The 20,909-nt window shown below is 38.0% G+C and overlaps 1 protein-coding gene across 3 annotated transcripts in view; it reads right to left on the bottom strand.

Moving 5' to 3' along the window:
- Positions 1-16,405, bottom strand: part of LOC131150764 (uncharacterized) — a 32,840-nt gene extending 16,435 nt beyond the window's left edge. The window contains exons 1-3 of one of the 3 annotated variants that reach the window (XM_058101700.1): positions 16,131-16,405; positions 15,780-15,980; positions 15,458-15,685 (exon numbers count right to left, since the gene is read on the bottom strand). In XM_058101700.1, the coding sequence (XP_057957683.1) occupies positions 15,458-15,685; positions 15,780-15,980; positions 16,131-16,170 (469 nt within the window). In that variant the 5' untranslated portion in view covers positions 16,171-16,405. The remainder of the gene's footprint in view (positions 1-15,457; positions 15,686-15,779; positions 15,981-16,130) is intronic. The other 2 variants (XM_058101701.1, XM_058101702.1) reach the window with 2 other exon arrangements.
- Positions 16,406-20,909: the final 4,504 nt, after the last annotated feature.

Here is a 20,909-nt window from a genome sequence, read left to right as displayed (position 1 = left end):
CCTCACCGCAGCATTAATTTCTCTCCAATTTCAACTACTCATGGCACGGTCAATCTCTCAAAGTTCAGGTCAAAATAGCTTAAGCTGGTCAAATTCACACGGCCTTGGTCAATTTATCGTGAGATCTAGCCAAACCATAGCAACTGGTGTGTAGGTCACAGAGCTGAAATAGAAGCAGTCAACCAGATGCATAGCCGGCATGTCAGCTGTGTGCACCTCCAACTAATATTTGGTGATGATTTTCCCAAGACTGGCAGACTGAAAGTCAATAAACTCAATGGTTGTGGTTGTGAGGGAGAGGCAGTGGCTGAGAAATTTTTCATGAGCATATATAACCAGTCAGAGAGTGATGCATTCCTGGATATAGTCTGCTTTGTGATGTCTCCTTCCAATTGTAGTGCAAGTGTTACAAAAATGTTCAGCGAAGTGATGTTCAAAGAACAAGGGTAGCACCTACAATTTTCTTGTGATGAATAGAATTTCATAATCTCGACTTTCTACAATTAATTAAAATGTTGTGCCTGGTTTGCGATTGTCACGCAGCTACCACAGATGTGGTTCAAATTTTTCTGGCTACCAAATTGATGTAGGACACCAGAGGGATCAAAATGAGAGAAGGAATAAAGAGAAAGGAGAAGGGTTCTGTACTAGAGGAGAGAGGAAAAAGGCACAAGGGAAAATTTAAAATGATTTCCAATTGCCAAGTACTACCTCCACAAGCATAGAAGATATAACTTCCAAATATTTTAACATCCCACAATTAACTAAAACACATTTATAATTGTCCTCCTAACAACAAAAATAAATATTAGACAGAATTTCTAATTCATAGTTGAATCCTAATTTCATTCCGTTTGAGTCCTTAATGTGTAATTGATGGAGAGATAATATGAGAAACCAAAAATAAATGTAAAGGGAGGAGGTTTTCTTTATTTTCTAGAAGTCATTGGAGGACCCTATCTTTTTGAAAAAAACTCAAGTCAGTGTGTTTTGCCCTAAAATAATCCAACTTGGACAAAATTTATTTTCCTATACCAAATCTTTTGATAGCTTAAATCATTGCTTTACACAAAGTGAACTTGACATTATATCCCAACATATGCATATCATAAATTCCTATGAAGCATTCCTCATCATAATACCACATAATTTTATGATGGTCAAGAATTGAACAATCCAGTTGGCACTCTAACATTATAATCATATAACTAATACAAACCCATGGGTTCTATCGTAGGGTAATTGGGGAAATTGAGTGGAAAATAAAAAGAGAAAATAGGGTTGCTCATTTCAATGGGATCTACCTCCAAATTAGCCAAAGGCTCTGAATTATATTTATTGCTCAAGTGAAAAAGCACCATGGGTTACATATATATAGGGTAAGTAGGGAATCATATTCCTAGTAGGAGTGTAAATAAATTAAATATGTATCCCAATCCAAGTCCTTTATAGACTCCAATAACTACTCCTAAAATTACAAGGAAAATAAGAAAACAAAACATTAAATAGAAATCCTAACTGATTTCGGAATCCTAACATTAAATAGAAATTCTAATTGATTTAGGAATCCTAACATAAAATTGACCCTACTTGAATTGGGAACCCTAAATAGAAAGCCTAATTGATATGGGAATCCTAACATTCCTGCCTCCTTCAAACTAGCCTTGTCCTCAAGGCTGGGCAACAATAAATTCCGGAAATCTCTCCTCCAAGTATTGATAAGTTTCCCAAGTTTCTTCTTCAGCTAGTAAGTAAGACAAGTGAACTAAAACTTCTATGATGTCTTGACTTCTACGTTTGACCAATTGGCAATCCAGAATTGCTTGTGGCTGCATTTGAAACTTACCAACAGATGCAACATCAGGCAAGTGGCACTGCGGAGTAACTTGCTCGCCTAACTTTTGCTGAAGACAAGAGAGATGAAAATTGAATGTACCTTAGAACCTTATGGTAAGTCAAGACAATAAGCAACAGCACCTATATGTTCTTGGATCTTGTAAGGCCCATAGAGTGAAGAAGGCAACTTCATTGAAGAATGAATAGTCATAGATATTGGCCCATGGAGCTGTAGCCTGAGAAACACTCAATCTCCCACTGAGAATTTCCTTTCATTGCGATGCTTATCAGCCTTCTATTCCATATGACCTTGAGCTACAACAAGATTTTCCTTAAGGAGCTTAAGCACTTTGTCTCGATCATGTAACTCCTTGTCAACTTGATCAATTTTGGAGGATCCATCTGAATATATAGCAAGGACAAGGAGAGCTCGGCCATAAACAACCTCAAATGGAGTCAACTTGGTGGTGGAATGATAAGTGGTATTGCACCACCATTCTTCCCATGGAAGCCATTGCACCCAATCCATCTTTGGTTCGCTAACAAAGTAAAGAAGATAAGTCTCCTAGCACTTGTTAACAACTTCAATCTACTCATCTAATCGATATGCAATGCTCATATTCAGTAGCGTTCCTTGGAAATGGAAAAGCTCCTTCCAAAGGTTGTTGATTTGCTAGTGAAGACTTTGTCATGGTTACTGCAATAGACTAAGTAAACTAGTGAAGACTTTGTCATGGTTACTGCAATAGACTAAGTAATTCCATGCAACTTGAGAATGTTCTTGTGCAACACTTGTAGAAGTATAAAGGTGATCTATGGCACAAAAAATGACCATATTTTGTGAGACAATCCACAATAAAAAAAATAGTAAATATATCATGAGAAGATGCCAGTCCCTCAATGAAATCCACAGAGACATTAGTCCAGGCTTCATTTGGAATAGGAAAAGGACGTAGAGGGCCTAGACTTGCCACTATTTCACCCTTTTGCAGTTAACAAACATCACATTATAGATAAGGTTAGGAAATGTAATTCATAAGATTCTAGAAGGTGGAAGCATTGGTTCTAAAAGGCATAACCAAGAACTCATAATGGCCATTGTGAGTTCTAAATGCAGTCTTCTAAATGTCAACCTCATGTACCCGAATCTAGTGATAGCTCGATCACAGATCAAGTTTGGTGAACTACTGGGCACCTCCCAACTCATCTAACAACTCATCCACAACAAGGATAGAATATTTATCCTTCACAATGCTCTTGTTTAGCGCTTGATAACCAACACACATCTACCAAGAACATCCTTCTTCATTGTTAAAGACGAGAAAAATGTGGACTGACTTGGTCGATTATGCCAACATCTAACATCTCCTTCACTATCTTTTCTATTTCTGCTTTCTAAAAATAAGGATAGGAATAAAGACGAACATTAGTATGGACACTACCTATCAATAAAGGAATGCAATGATCATGTGTTGGCTGAGGTGGCAATCTCTACGGCTCCACAAACAAGTTAGAAAATTCTAAAATAAGATATTCTAGCCCTTCATCTCATCCAAATTGATGTTGTAATCCCTCTAGTGCTCAAAGTTGTACCAGACAACCATGTCGCTCCTTTTTAAAAAGCTCCTCCATGCGATGGCTTGAAATTGTAGTGACCTTACGACAACAGTTTCCTTTTAAGAGTCACTCTAACCATTCATGGAAAACTTCAAAACCAATTTAGAAACATTCTAAATTATATAACCCAAAGTCCATATCCATTCAATACCCAAAATCACTTCATAGTCTTCCAATAAGAGCAAAAAGAAATCAACATAAAACTCATGATTTTGCATAGAAAATTTAACCTTCAAACACTTGCTCTAACATGTCAAGGTCCTTCCATCTACAACCTTCACATCAAACTTTTCACATTGCTCCACAAGATAGGCTAGTTGTTTAGCAATTTTAGTATCCATGAAATTATTAGTGCCACCCATATCAATTAAGACAGTGACAAGTTGGCATTTCAAGAAGCCATTAATTTTCATTGTTCCAGGAAAATCATACCTAGCAAAAGCATGAACTAAAGAAGTGTTAGATTCATTATTATCAATTAGATTTTGTACCTTCCTAATCTAAGTTAGCAAAGTCACCCTCAACCTTTTTCTAGCTCTTCCACTAGTTCAATCATCAAGAGTTGTCCCTAATTGCAACGGTGTCCCGTATGCCACTTCTCATCACAATGCTAGCACAAACCCTTTGTTGTTCACTCCTTAATTTCCTCTTGAGTCAATCATTTGATAGGACAATTGCAAGGAGCATGTAATGTGATAGTGCTGCTGACACTTAGCTTGCTAATAGTCTTGTGGGAGCAACATCATTCTTCTCCCAACTTCTATTTTTCTAATGTGCAAAGGAAATTGCAGCAGCCATAATTTGTGGCCAATGCACTTTGACCTCACGTCAAATGGCAGGTAAGTGACCTTCAATAAAAGTATCGACAAGTTGGCTTCCTATCCAAATTTTTAGTTCTATTTGATAGATGCTAAAATCATGTCTAGTACTCCAAGGCAGTGCTAGTTTGGTGTATTTTGGCAAGCTCTCCATCAATAGTCTCATATCTAATGGGCACAAATTGGACAAGTAATCCAAAAACAAATTCTCCCCATGAAGGCATCCCATAACATTGAATAGCATCACCATCCAAACTAATTACAACAATCTCGACTTTTGATATTTATGGAGTGCGGAGAAAAAGTTTGAAAGTACTTTTCAGCCTTAGAAATCCAACAGATAGGATCATCACTATCCCACCGAGGAAATTCCACCTTCATAAGAGAAAGACCAAGATCACACTTTCCTTGGTAACCTCCATCGCGCACATCTGGCAGCTCCCTATGATTAGCTGATATAAAGGCATCATCTTCTCTCTCTTTATTGGAATATGCATTAAGTAGTTTAGAAAGGGATAGCTAGGTCTTTAAAATTGAAACTTAAATAGAGTACTAAGTTCAGCCTTTAGCTTGGCTTCCATCTAAGATTGTTGAATTTTTTTTTTAAGCCATTGCATACAAGTGAAGATAAAAAATTCCAGTTCTTGCTTTTGTCAGCAAGTTAAACATCCACAAGAACGCTGCGCTAATACCAAATGACAAGATCCTAGGGTTTAATGTAGGGAAATTGGCGAAATTGAAAGGATGAAAATTAAAGAAAATAAGGTTAATCAATTCGAGGAGGCTACCTCCAAATTAGCCAAAGACTATTAATTATATTATTGCTCGAAAGAAAAGGCCCCATAGAGTTATATACATATAGAATAGGGAATCCTACTCCTAGTAGGAGTGTAAAAGCATTAAATATAAATCCCAATCGAATCCCTTAATGAGCTTCAATAGCTACTCTAAAATAACAAGTACAATAAGGAAAAGTTAACATGACATTAAATAGAAATCCCAATCAACTTGAGAATCCTAACATTAAATAGAAATCCTAATTGATTTGGGAATCTTACCAAAAATTAATTCCCACCCCCCACCACCACAACTACCCCCGAAAAAAAGAATTTACAATTAAACATCACAAATATAAAAAATAAAGAAAATAAAAAAAGCAAAGCATATTTTTTATAGGGTTAGATACAAGCATGGTCTCTAAAGTTGTCATTTAAATCCAATATTGTCATTGTACTTTAATTACTGCAATTTTAGTCATCAAAGTACCAAAATTGGTTCAATGTCATCCAAACACTGAATACTCTTAGAGAAATATAACGAAATGCTTTGCTAATGCCCAAGTCAGCATCTCCCAATGTCTAGTTAGCGTCTAGTCACCATAACCTATAAAACAATCAAATGAAAGGAATGAAAACGAAGGTTTAGCAGAAAGTGACTCAAACAAATCCTATTTTCAGAACAATTTCTCAGAATGGAGCCTAATGAGGCAGTAGAATCCTGAATCAGAGGGGAATTAGTGTCTCCAAACCAAGCCCCAAACATTCCAGTGTCATCCGTGGGCAATATGGCTTGCCCATCAACATATTGAGTGTGTAAAATTCAATGAAGAGGCTTCTCTGATACATCAACTCACCATGCCTTCACTTTTAGTTATTTGAGATTAGGATGCCAACTCGAGATGTTGTTTCTTGGAGTTGGCTTCCTTTCATTGAAGCGTGGCAGAGAGATGTTTTTAGTTGGTACTCTATGATTGCAAGTTTTGTGGGAAATGAAGACATGAAGGTCGCAGAAGAGTTGTTTGAAATTTTCGTAGAAAAAATCAGTAGAAAAAGGGGGTGCAATAGGTAACTTCAAATGGTCTCTCGTCTGACCCATGGGCGTGGCATAAATAGGGGCTAAAACCCATTAAAGGATCACCCTTACAATTTTTAATAAACCTGTAGAAATGTTATATCAATTATTCACATGGTATATCAAGTTAGACGTGTATCCCAACCACCACAAACTTCAAACATTATAAAAATTAATAGGACAATTCACGTGAATTGGCCAACAAAAAGAAGGGCACATTTGACAAGATCACATACATGTAAATAAATCAGATTTTTTATTTTATATTCTTGTTAGTTATACAAAAATTGGACCATGAATTGATTGATAGTAATATACTTCTAAAAAATTTAACAAATACAAATTTATTTATAAAAATCATCTAGGTAATTCCTCCCTCACTGGTTGGAACCAAAAGAGGTCCTCCAACCCAAAACATAGGCCACTGGTGCCAACAATTCATCTGGTTCTCTAAATTCAAGCACCACAGTTGCATTGTCTCCTTCAATATTAACAAGCGTTGATGAAGATCACCACAAGGTTCTGCTTACTAGAAAAAGCAAAATGTAGGAGATGGGCAGAGAAGAGGGGACCAAATTGTGGAAGATATAAGCAAAGATATTAACGGTGATGACGATGATGATGTTTTGATTTCAGATATTTTGATGAGATTGAGTGAGATTGATGTTAATTGATAGATTTGGAATTAAAAGAAGTGGGTCAGCTGATGCATAGGATTTGGCATTTAAGCCAGAGAGAGTATAGAAGGGGAGAAGCAACTCGTCGTAGAAGCTTTGCTTCCAGGTGATGCTCGAGATTGCTCATTGGTGTCTACTCTTTTTCACCTATAATTTTTCATTCCCTTGTTTCATCGTGGCGCACCCCCATCCCCCCCCCCCCCCCCAACAAGCACCCCCCTGGGCTCAAGGAGACTAGAAAACGAAAGGCCCTATGCACAAGCAACAGCAGCACAGACTCTACGAAGTCAGAATCGAATTTTCTGTTGGCTTAACTTCTTGCTTAATGACGTCAAAGGCGAATGTTGGCGCTGTTGAGCATGGCGATTGCCCTAGTCAAGCACCACCGTTGTAGCAAAACATGTCGACGATCCATAGAAGTCTTGAGAGAAGAAAAGAAAACAGGAAAAAGAAGAATGGATACTGCCTAGGAAGTCAACGAAGCATTCCATTTAATTTCTCTAACTGATGTTGGCTTTTGGATGACATTGAAACATTTTCGATACTTCAATGACTAAAATTGCAAGGATTAAAATACAATGACCAAATTGGATCTAAGTGACCAGTTCATTGGCCACATTTTTCTTTAACCCTTTTTCTACAAGACCTTTTTTTTTAAATTAGCAAAGAGAAAATATATTAGCAAGGCATCAAAGGGATGCCAATCCATGGTGCAAAACATCAACCACTCTTAACTCTAAAGAATGTCGCAAACATCAAGGATTACATAATGATCATTAACAATTTTCCCACCAAGCCAGCTGGAGACAACGCAACCCATTGGTCTCTACGAGTCTGAAGCGAAGTAGTTGAATCTTTGAAGGCTCTCTTATTTCTTTCTTTCCAAGCACACTAAAATATGGCGAGAGGAATGAGGTTCAAAGCCTTTCACTTCTCCTTGGTGGTTCTGGTGCCTTTCCAAGCCCAAATCTCCCCTCCAACTGAATTTGTAGTAACCCATATCTACACAGCCAAGGAAAGAGCCAAATTCCACAAGTTCCTTGTCCAGGGCCAGTGGAGAAATGTGGTTGACTGATTCTATATCAGCCATATAGAGAAAACGCCTATTTGTGATTGTAAACCCTTTTTCTACAGATTGTTTTGAGGGTTACAATATTTCCATGTACAAACTCCCAAGCAAAAAAAGGCAACCCTTGAAGGTGTTGCTGTCCTCCAAATGTGAATCCAAGGGGAGTTATTGCAAATTGTTCCCAACAATGAGAGCTTCTTGTAGAAAGATTTATCAGTGAAAACACCATTTTTGTCCAAAGCCCATTTTGGTTCGTTGGGGATGTTTTGGTGACAAAATCTGTAAAGAAATCTGTAAAAGTCAAAGAGTGGGTTAGGTCGAGGAAACAGTTGGAGAGGAAGGCTTAGAGCATGACGATTGACACCAAAGAGAACTACTCAAACTAGGGCTTGCGGCAAGAGGACAAGGGAAGGACTGCTCGAGCAAAAGGGGAGTTAAGGTTGAATAGGTTCTCCAATTTAGGATGAAATATGAACAAAAAACTTCCATTGTTTACAAGACTATAAAAACTATGAAATGCATAATGTGCCAAAGCCCATTAGTGAGGTTTACCTTTACCTTGACCAATAACTATAAACAACATTCGTATTTCAAACCACCATGTGTTGCCACCAACCAAAGGGGTCTTGATCATTGATGTTAACTGAAAGAGCAATAATCAATGGCCCTAAAATATAACTTTTGAGTGCCCCTCCCTTCTAGGATCATTAACATTATCCAAGCTCACCAAGTGTTACTTAAAAAGACAATTCACACTCTTATCATTCCCCATGAATTGTACAAGGACTTGCACATGGTATCAAACCAATTCCTTTCGGTCCACATCAGCTCAAAAGGCACCATACACACGCGCACACAAACACGCACACTCAAGTACAGAAATATTTATAACACCTATCAATGACCACATTTACGTGCATGCATAAAATGTATTAAAAGTCAAAGGTCTAGTGAACAATTGAAGGGAATATGACAATAACTCCAACAAAACTGACCAAAAAAAAAAGTCAATTCAGTGCTTTCAAAACAATTTAGTCCTGAAAAAGAAAAGATTCTCATAAAATGGTTAATTGATAAATCAAAACCAGCAAATAGATAAAAGCAGCAGCAGCCATGTTTATAAATATCAGGATGTGAAACTTACCTAGATCCAGTCATAAGATATGAGCAGCACGTTAGGGAAAAGTCCTTATGTAGACTCCAAAAATTACAATTGTCCTTAAGGCACCAAACTACTAACATAGCAAAGGTATCTAACGATGGTATCTCAGAAAAAAAGTATAAAAAACATTAAATCCTTTGGAAGTGGATAATATGAAACTAATGAAAATTCATAACAGACACTTCCTCATTATCTAACTAGAAGCCAGTTGCATGACATCAATCATGAAACTGTGAATGATTTACTGCTCCTATTAACAATCAAAAACTTGAAGAATGAGACCAGAATATCTGTTCAAAAACAACTAACCAGAATAAAGTATTTTCTACTCTTGAAAAAATATACATTATGCAACAAAATCTAATCCATCACATATATTCTCCAATTAAGAGGCCCCTCATAAGGAAACTATTGTCTATATCGAAATCTCCAATTCAAGTTTAGATTTACATTTTTCTTAATGTCCTAACCCATCCACAATGCTAACTGCAATATTTCAACATTAACATTAATGTACTCATTCCATAAATTACTTTGGAATCTCAGCCTGTTGTGGAAATCGAATGCACAGCGGAATAAATTGATCTTACAACGCAGCACTCAACAGTGAAATATACAGAACAACAATCATACAGATTATAATAAAAGCAATAACAATGACACAAAGAATTACGTTGTTCGACAATGCCTACATCCACATAAGCAATCGGCAATGTGATATTCACTATCTTGTGTCCAAAGACCATTTGTTACATAGTACAACATGTATTTATAAAGTTCCCGGAGGCTTTCCTTCCAAAACCCAACCTCTCCAACGTCCCAATTCAAAATTTGAAAACAAACGCTGAGTTCCCGAGCCAAACCGTCGACGGTTTGCAGAGATACCATCGATGGTTTAGCACCAAGAGCAAACAGTCGAAAAAACAGACTCAAAACCGTAGACTTTTTCACTGAATCTGGGCCAAACCGTCAGCGGTTTCCTCCTGCAATACAGCATTCTTGTTTTCTTCATGTTATCTCTTTGTACATGTCTTTCACTCAATCGTATGAGCCACATATTACAATAATCTCCACCTTGGTGAATATACGCCCCTTAGGAGAAAACTGAAAACATAAACCCACTACTCCACCTTGACCTTGGGACATTAGGTTGGGATCGTATCCCGTTTAGCAACTGGAGACATTCAGCAAGTCCAAGCAATGCTTGAACTTATCCATAGTAACCGGTTTCACCAAGATATCTGTTGCGTTCTCATAAGTGTAAACTTTCTCAAGTACAAGTTTACTTGAAGAAATCAACTCCCGGATGTTGTGGAACCTCACATCCATATGTTTGGTTCTTTCATGATACACTTGATTCTTCGCCAAATAGATGGCACTCTAACTGTCACAACGTAGCTCAACCCCACCTTGCTACTCCACCTTGACCTTGGGACATTAGGTCGGGGCCATATCCCGTCTAGCAACTAGAGACGTTCAGCAAGTCCAAGCAATGCTTGAATTTATCCGTAGTAACCATCTTCGTCAAGATATCCACTGCGTTCTCAGAAGTGTGAACTTTCTCAAGTTCAAGTTCACCTAAAGAAATCAACTCTCGGATCCTATGGAACCTCATCTATATGTTTGGTTTCTGCATGATACACTTGATTCTTCGCCAAATAGATGGTACTCTGATTGTCACAACACAGCTCAACTCCACCTTACCGTATGTCCGGCTCCTTGACTAAACTAGTAAGCCACAATGCTTCCTTGGAAGCTTCGGCGACTGCCATATACTCCGACTCAGTTATTAATAATACCACCAGAGATTGTACCATGGACCTCCAACAAATGGGTCCTTCCACAAGGGTGAACACATACCCTGTTGTAGACCTCCTATCATCTAGATCTCCTGCATAATCTGCATCGACATACCCCACAACTGACAAATTACTCTTCTTCTTGCCGAACATGATGCCATGGTGAGAAATACCTCGTAAGTATCTAAAAATCCATTTGACGACACCCCAATGCTGTCTACCCGGATTTGAAAGAAATTTACTTACCATGTTGACTTCTTGTGCCAGGTCTGGCCTTGTACATACCATAGCTACATTAAATACCTCACTACACTAGCATAGGGGACCTTTGACGTGTCACGGATATCATCATCCATCCTTGGGCATTGAGCGGTAGACAATTTAAAGTGATTCGCTAATGGTGTACTTACCAGTTTTGCATCAGCCATGTTAAACCACTCCAACATCTTCTCCACATAATCGCCTTGAGATAACCACAATCTTCCTACAGTTCTATCCCTAGGAATTTCCTTCTCCAATATCTTCTTGGCTGCACCAAGATCTTTCATGTCAAACTCTTTATTCAACAGAATCTTCAACCGATTTACCTCAGTCATATCCTTCACAGCAATTAGTATGTCATCAACATAAAGCAACAAGAAAATGAGAGAACCATCATCAAGATTCTTTACATACATGCAGAAATCATACACACACCTCCTGTAGCCTATTAGGATCATATAAGAATCAAAATTTTTGTACCATTGCCTCGGAGACTATTTCAGCCCATTAAGTGACTTCTTTAGTTTACAAACCAATGCTCCTGTCCGGGTTGACTGAATCCTTCGGGTTGCACCATATAGATCTGCTCCTCCAAATCACCATGAAGAAATGATGTCTTCGCATCCATTTGTTCGAAATACATATCATAATGTGCCACTAATCCCAACACTACCCTAATGGAAGTGTGTCTAACCACAGGTGAGATAATTTCATCACAATCAACTCCTTTCTTCTGTGAGTATCCTTTTGCTACTAACCGTGCCTTGAACTTCTCTCCTTACTTTTTTGAAATTACTTCCTTCTTCCTATACACCCACTTGCAACCTATTGCCCTCTTCCCATCAGGAAACTCCACCAAATCCCAAGTCTAATTCATATGCAATGACTCAATTTCCTCCACCATAGCACCAATCCATCTACTTTTCTCCTAACTTTGCACCACCTCTTGAAAAGTAGTTGGATCCTTGTAACTGGTAATAAGAGCATAAGACTCCAAATCATCAAATCCATACCTGGGTGATGGCTTGATAGTGCGTCTGGATCTACGTATATAAACACTGTCAACTTGCTAGTTTCTCGAGCTAGAACTCCCTAAAATCTGAGGACTGTCATCATTGCCCTGAGTCTCTAACTCCACCTACACAATATGCTCATCTCTGCTCCAGTTTTCTAGCTTCTGTTTCTCTTCATCTTCCCTTTGAGTATGCTTCACCGTGGCTTTCTCATCGAAAACCACATCTCTACTGATCACCACATTATTTGTCATTAGATCCCATAGCTTGAACCCTTTTACACCTTTTTGATACACCAGAAAAATGCAGCGTCTAGACTTTGCATCAAGTTTCGATCTCTCCTCGCTAGAAATGTGCACAGGCTAGACAACCGAATACCCTCAAACCAGAGTAGTGTACCGCATTACCTGTCCATACCTCCTCTGCAACTTTCCCCTCTAATGATGCCCTTGGCGATCTGTTTACCGAGAAACATGTCATATTAACTGTCTCAACCCAGAAGTTCTTCGCTAGCCCTGCATTCAATCTGAGGCACCGAGCTCTCTCAACCAGAGTTCGGTTCATCCTTTCTGCCACACTATTTTGTTGTGGTGTCCGGCGAATTGTGAAATGTCTCTTTATGCCATGCTTCTCTCAGAACTCCATAAAACTTAAATTAGCGTACTCAGTCCCATTGTTTGACCTAAGGTATTTAATTCTCCTCCCGGTCTGGTTTTCCACCTCAGCTTTTCACAATTTAAACCAGCCAAACGTCTCTGACTTGTGTCGCATGAAGTACACTCAGACCTTCCGTGAGTAATCATCAATGAAACTCACAAAGTACTTATGTCCACCCCATGATGCTACTATCACCAGCCCCAAAACATCTGAATTAATGTAGTCAAGAATTCTTTTCGTATTGTGAGTGGTTGTTTTGAACTACACCCTGTTATGCTTCCCAAGAACAAAATTTGCAGAAGTTCAGCCAGCATGTTTTAATACCCTTCAAAGGGTTCCTCTTATGAAGTTCCTTTATCTCATGCTCACCCATATGCCCTAACCGCATATGCCACAAAACAGTGTCATCTAAGTTATCTAACTCAGAATCTACGGCTATAGCTCCACCTACAACTGTAGTGCTCAACAATGTATAGATGTTTCCCACTAACTTCTGCCCTTTCATCACTGTTAGAACGCCTTTACACACCATCATAACCCCACTTTCGAACTTGTAACTAAATTCATTACAATCCAAAGTGCCCAATCAAATCAAATTCTTCCGTAGGTCCGGTATGTGTCTTACATCACATATTATTTTTACAATACCATCATACATTTTAATTCTGACGTTTCCTATTCCAATTATTTTGCACGCAGCATCATTCTCCACTCAAAAGGAACCAGAATTAACTATACTGTAAGTGCTGAACCATTCTTTATTTGGTGTCATGTGATAAGAGCACAACGAATCTAGGATCCAAGAATCCGTGAGGCGATCCGACCCTGATGAAACTAAAAGCATATCACCATCACTGCTTTCCGAGTTTCCCTCCTCTACTATATTCGCTGATTTTGAAGTACCCTCTTGTTTTTCAGCATTCCCCTTCTTCCATTCCAGACACTCTGGTTTTATGTGCCCCTTTTTCCCGCACTTAAAATACCAAATATCCTTCTTCTTCTTGGACTGCGATTGAGGCTTATTACCACTCGATTTGTTCCAAAATTTGCTTCTCCCACGTTTCTGGTTACCTTTTACCACAAGCCCTTTACCATATGAAATTTCATCGCTAGCCTTCTTTATTTGATTAAAACCCAGCAATGCGCTTGTTACCTCTTCCAAATTCAGGGTTTCTTTACCCCATGTTAGAGTAATAACAAAATTCTCATACGTGTAAGACGTAGGAAAGGAATTCAATAGCATCAACGTCTTGTCATCTTCCTCGAATTTCGCATCAACGTGCATTAAATTACTTATAATTTGATTGAATGAATTGATGCGTTGGTTCAAATCTGAACCTTACACCATCTTAAGCCAATACAATTTTTGCTTAAGAAATAATTTATTCGTAAGAGACTTAGACATATACCGGCTTTCAAGTTTTTGTCAAACAACTGCACAAGAATCCTCTTCTATGACATGATACAACACATCATCAGCCAAACAAAGCCTGATAGTCACCACAGTCTTTGCTTTCAATTCCTTCCAACTTGTATCATCCATGCCTTCGCATTAAACTCCATATAAAGCCTTCACCACACCTTGTTGTACTAATAGATTCTTCACCCTTCTCTACCATAAACCGAAGTTTCCCATTCCATCAAATTTGACAACATCGAACTTTGCATAAGAAGTTCCAAAAGTCATCACAACGATACTCTGATACGAATTTGTTGTGGAAATTGAATGCACAGCAGAATAAATTGATCTTACAATGCAGCACTCAACGGTGAAACATACAGAACAACAATCACACAGATTATAATGAAAGCAATAACAATTACATAAAGAATTACGTGGTTCGGCAATGCATACATCCACAGGAGCAATTGGCAATGTGATATTCACTATTTTGTGTCCAAAGACCATTTGTTGCATAGTACAACATGTAGTTATAAAGTTCCCAGAAGCTTTCCCTCCAAAACCCAACCTCTCCAACGTCCCAATTCAAAATTTGAAAACAAACGCCAAGTTCCCGAGCCAAATCGTCAACGGTTTAATACCAAGAGCAAACAGTCAAAGAAACAGACTCAGAACCGTCGATTGTTTCACTGAATTTAGGCCAAACCATCAACAGTTATAGGGAAATCGTCGACGGTTTCCACCTGCAATACAACATTTCTATTTTCCTCATATTTTCTCTTTGTACATGTTTTCCACTCAATCATATGAGCCACATATTATAACACAGCCCATAGCATTTTACTTACCCATCACTTTCAACAATTCCGTTATGGTAAGACTTAAAAAAAAAAAAAAAAAGACAGGTGTAAGGTGGGGGAAGATGGTGATAAATAATGATGCTGGCAGAGCATCCAAAATTAACTAACAATCTGACTTAATTACAATCCTGGCAATCATAATATTGACAAAGCAACAATATTAACCAACAAAGAATATTAGGAACAGTTGCTCCCTGCAGTCTCCTCATACATTCTCTTTGTAATTAGGCCACTTGGCATTATTATTATTATTATTTTTAAAAAGCGGGCTATTTGTTCGGCCTTTAGCCATAATTTAGCATTTTAGAATTCAAAATTGTCACCTTATATTATCTTCTCTTCAACAAAATAACCTAGTGGACCAATCATAGAGAGAGTGTATGAGCAGCTGCTTAGCATTCTTCTTACCCAACAACGAATCCAGTACAATCTTACCAGCAGTTGCAGTACCATTAAATGCTCCAGTAGCATCTTCCACAATTTTTTCCGCTTTAGTAAAAGATATTCTGGCGTCCTCCAATGGCCCTTCACTTCTTGGACTAAAACCAGGATCTGAAAATTCCATGACAGCGTCTGAAAACACTTCATCCTCCGATCTATTCGATCTTTCCCCAATTCCACCACTCCCATTGTCATTATTACTTCGGGCCAAAATTTTCGGGCCTAACAGAAGCAAATTCACCAACATAAGCACAAACTAAATAAGCCAGAAGAAACCAAAGAAGCAAAGGGTAGTCATCTTCACAAGACTGCTTACTCGGTGTTCGCTGATCTTCGTCAGAAAGGCGTCCATCATCAGAAGCGGGCAAGCGGGCAGTCTCCTCCGACTGAATCAGCGCGTACCCTTCGATAGTTCCGCAAATCCTCTTGTGCGCTCGTCTGTGCTTGGCACTGGGATGTGGGTTAGGAAATGGCCATCCACATTTGTGACAAAGATGAACACCATGACCATCATGCCCTGTAAAATAAAGAAAACCCATCAGAGAAGAAAAGAAAAAGAAACAACCAAGTTCAACAACAACATCAATGACAAAGAAAAGAAACACGAAGAAAATGGACCAAAGCTCAACCAAGAAAATGAGAAAGAAAAGGAAAGATTGAATCAAACCAGATGAACTCATCATCTTTTTTTGATCCTGACAGTCCATACAGAACTACAGATGAAAGAGGAAGTGGAGGTAGGTAGGCTGGGACGAGAGAGTAGTGAGAAAGTAGGAGCGTGCCAGATAGTGTACACCAAGCGAAGAATTAGAAAAGTAGAGGAAATGATTTACACAAGCCAGATTGAAGGAGGGAGGACCGTCATTATGGTTATTTATAGTTAAAAGCTCGAGTCAAAGCCACTTCTTTGGAGAACGGCCGTATTAAATATTATTACGATTTATGAGGTCGTCCCTTGGTTTTGTAGCTGTTGTTGTTATGAGCTCCTTCGCTCCCACGGCATTAACAGATCTACTCCCGTTAATTAACAGGCTTTCCGCTTCCGATCGTATCACATCTTCCGCGCTAGTCTCCTACTCTCGTGTCTTTAGTTTATTGGCAACAGGTACAGAATTCTCCACCAAGTTTAAAGAAAGACGTGGGGTTTTAAAATTTAGCTCACATCAAAGAATTTTATTTAGAAAAAAAAGTAAAAAGTAAAATAAGGGAGAATTTTACTTTTTTTATATATGTTTTTTATTAAATACTATCAAATATAAAATTTTATTTTAATATGACTATAATTTAATAAAAATAAATATAACTAAAAGGTCTTCCCATAATAGTAAATACATACCCCGTTGTAGACCACTTTGTTGCCTGCCGAAACAGCCTCATTGCATCAGCATAGGAGACCTTTGACATATCTCGAACATCACCGCCCGTCCTTGGGTACTGAACGATAGACACATTACTTTAATTCTCCACAGATTCACCCTGAGATGACAAACAAAATCTCCCTGCAGTTCTATTCACAAAGTCACCTTGAGATAACCCCAATCTCCCTGCAGTTTTGTTCTTGCGAATCTCCAAACCAAGACTTTTCTTAGTCGTATCCAAAACCTTCATGTCAAAATCTTTTAATAGAGTTTCCAACTGATTAGTCTCACTCAAAGTGTTCCCAACAAATAACATGTCATCCACAAACAACGAAAACACTACCCCTTACATCCTATTACCCTCTTCCCCACTGGAAGCTCCACCAACTCCCACAATTTATTTTTATGCAATAACTCCATCTCCTCCACCATAGCACTCATCCATCTATTTTTTCCCTTTATTGTGCATTACAGCTTGAAAAATAGTAGAAACCTTACTGGTAATAGTGAATACATAAAACACCAAAACATCAAATTTGTACCTAAGTGGTAGCCTGATAGTGCATCTAGATCGATTGTTTTATTGTTGGTCTCCTGAGTTAAAACTCTTTGCAATATAAATAATGTCATCTCTGCCTTGAGTCTGTAACTCCATTTGCATCACATGTTCATTGTTGTTGTTGTTTTCTAGCATACGTTTCTCTTCCTTTACCTGAGTACGTTGCACCATGGCTTTTACACCAAAAATCACGACTCCCGTATCACCACCTTGTTTGTCATTGGATCATCTAACTTGAACCTACATTTCTTATACCCCAAAAAGATGTACTGTCTAGACATTACACCAAACTTAGATCTCACCTCACTAGAAACTTGCACCTGTGGACATCCAAACACTTTCACATCGAAGTGGTCTACCGTAATACCAGTCCATGCCTCTCATGCAACTATCACATCTAGTGATACCTTTGGTGAGCGGTTAAATGAGAAACACGTTATATTCACTGACTTCACCAAGAAGTTCCTTGCAAGTCATGCCTACAACATTCCATGCTCACAAATCTCCTTGAATAGAACCAGCATACGCAATACTAATGTTTGACCTGAGGATCTTTCTCCTGATCTCGTTTTTCACCTCAGCCACAATTAAACCTGGCAAACACCTTTGACTTGAGCCGTATGAGATACACCAATACCCTTCGTGATAAACCCACAAAATACATATGTCCAACCTGTGATGCTACCATCACCAGTCCCCAAACATTTGGATACATGTAGTCATCCATATGCCCTAACCGCATATACCACAAAACAATGTCATTTGACTCAGATTCTACAGTTGTAGCTCCACTTACAATTGTATTACCTTGCAGTGCATAAATATTTTCTGCTACATTTTGTCCTTTAATCACCAACAAGCCGCCTTCACTAACTTTCATTATCCCACTTTCAGATTTGTAACTATACCTGTTACAATATAAAGTACCCAATGAAATCACATTCTCCTTAAATCTAGTACATACCTTACATCACATAAATTTCTCACAACACCATCATACATCTTAATTATGACATTTCATATTTCAATTATTTTGCATACAACTTCATTTCCCATTAGAACATAACCAGAATTAACTAACATGTAGGTGTTGAACCAATTTCTATTTGGTGTCATGTGATAAGTGCATATGGAATCTAGGATCCAAGAATTTGTGAGGCATTCTGAACCCGATGAAATAAATAACATATCACCATCACTACTCCCTAAGTCTTCTTTCACTACGTTTGCAGATTTTGACGAATCCTCAAACATATACCAACTTTCCAGTTTATGCCAAAATGCTATTGGAGAATCCTAATCCATGACATTATACAATACCTCATTAGCCAAACAAAGTTGGGCAGTAGCCACAGTCTTTGCTTCTAATTCCTTCCAATTTGTATTATCCATGCTATCTAGTTGAACTCCGTATAAGGCCTTTGTAACTACCTCAAAATTCTATCAATTTTTTTTTAATATATATACAATAAACATTCCTACACAGCGGAAACACAAATCATAAAACCATTTACACATAAACTGTACAATACCAGAATCCAAAATATACAGACCATACAAAAATGCTCATCCAGTGTCATATATCCAAAAACATACACCACACTGACAAAAACTCACCCTATAACTAGGGTGATTTGAGCTACACTCTATCCGTGAGCCTGATCTGCTCACCTCACTGGCTCACCTGAAAAATGTTAGAGTAATGGGGTGAGTCGACGCTCAGTAAGTGGAAATATGCTATTACTAGTGTGTGGCAACTAAGTTAAGGATACTTGCTAAAATAATAACTGAACTGCAATGTAATAAATCATCCGTAAAACATATATTTCTTTCACAATTTAAAACATATTGTATCATTTGTTTTTCTACTTTTTATACTGGTAATATCATACTATACTCATCATATACTGAAAAACTATAAACATATATACATATATGTATATATATATATATATATATATATATATATATATATATATATATATATATAACTGTGCTTTTATCCCTGGGACTCTGTACGTCATGATTTGACCCCTCATGACAGGGTTGTGCGGCCCGTAGGCAGGACTCTATCTGGTCGGCCCTCCAGATAAGTCATCATACTCTACACTACCTCAGCCCGGCCAAACTGCATCCTCTCCTAAGCTCGGGACTGGCTACTACCTTGTCAAACCGGCCCCCTCAACCTAGTGTACTTGGGAGCTGCATACTCTCCAAGCACGGCTAACAGTACCCACATAATATCTGAGATATGTGGTTGCACTCTATCTGTATCTAGCAACAGTACCGTACTCTGTAATTTGTATCTGTCTGTGTATCTTTCCTCAAGGATCTGATACTATATACATATATACATATATACTCTTTTACTATTTTCATCATGTTTCCAAAATTACTGTAACGCTATCTTTATGTACTATATATATATATAGTAAAATTGTATACTGCATCTGTAGCATCTTGATGCTACCTTTGTATCTCTGTCTATATATTACGGTAATAGGAAACATGGCATACTAAATTTTGTATAAAGTTGTGGTATAAATACCGATCTGAATAATACTGTATACATGTATATGTATATATGTGTGTGTGTGTGTGTGTGTGTGTGTGTGTGTGTGTGTATCTCTGTTTCAAGAAACTATTCTTATAAAGGCTGTATAAGCATGTACATTTCTCTGTGAATATAAATCTATATCTATATATTCTGTGTAAACCCATATACTGGAAAAACTATGTAAATTGTATGTACTGTCAATAATTGTTTATTCAGTACAGTATGATACATCACAAGACTATATAAATTCTTTATCTCATGAAAATCTACTCAGGCCACACAAGCATTTAACTCATATTCTGTATAAACTATATAATAAACTGATATGAATATATGTTTATAAATTCTCTAATAACTTTATAAAAATTCCTAACATAACATATTTCCCTTATCTCAACTTTGAAAAGCCCCTATAAAAATCTAGCTCTATACCCGCGGGATTCCTAATCCAAAATCCTGAAAATGCAATGTCCCAAAACAAAACATCAATATTTCTTAGTCTACATCATTTCCTATAACTGTCAGAAAGTCAAAAACTCAATAAAAGACCTTACCCTAAATTTGGGATGAAATCCAACTTCGTTTTCTCGACAAACCACTCCGACAAACTTGTAGAGAATTCTACCAAGAGCGTCGTGGTAGCTTCGGATTGTCGATCCAGCGATTGGTGGGGCCGAAAACGAAGAGAGAAAGGAAAGAGAGTCGTAGGAGAGAGAGAGGAGAGAGAGAGAGAGAGGCGCTGGAAATGAGATAAAATCCCGGATTCCATATATATTTAAACCAAGGGATTTCATTGACAAGCCCATTCTTCATCGACGAGTCCTTCAAAAATTTCGTCGACGAGACCCTATATTCATCGACGAAATTCAGGCTGTCTCAGAACCCCTCTCGGTATTTTCTATCGACGAAAGCCTGTGTTCGTCGATGAAATCCTTGAAGCCTTCGTCAACGAAACCCTGTGTTCGTCGACGA

Source organism: Malania oleifera, chromosome 3 (genome assembly GCF_029873635.1).
Source record: "Malania oleifera isolate guangnan ecotype guangnan chromosome 3, ASM2987363v1, whole genome shotgun sequence".
Classification (NCBI taxonomy): Eukaryota; Viridiplantae; Streptophyta; class Magnoliopsida; order Santalales; family Ximeniaceae; genus Malania; species Malania oleifera.
This window is presented reverse-complemented; position numbering and strand designations above follow the sequence as displayed.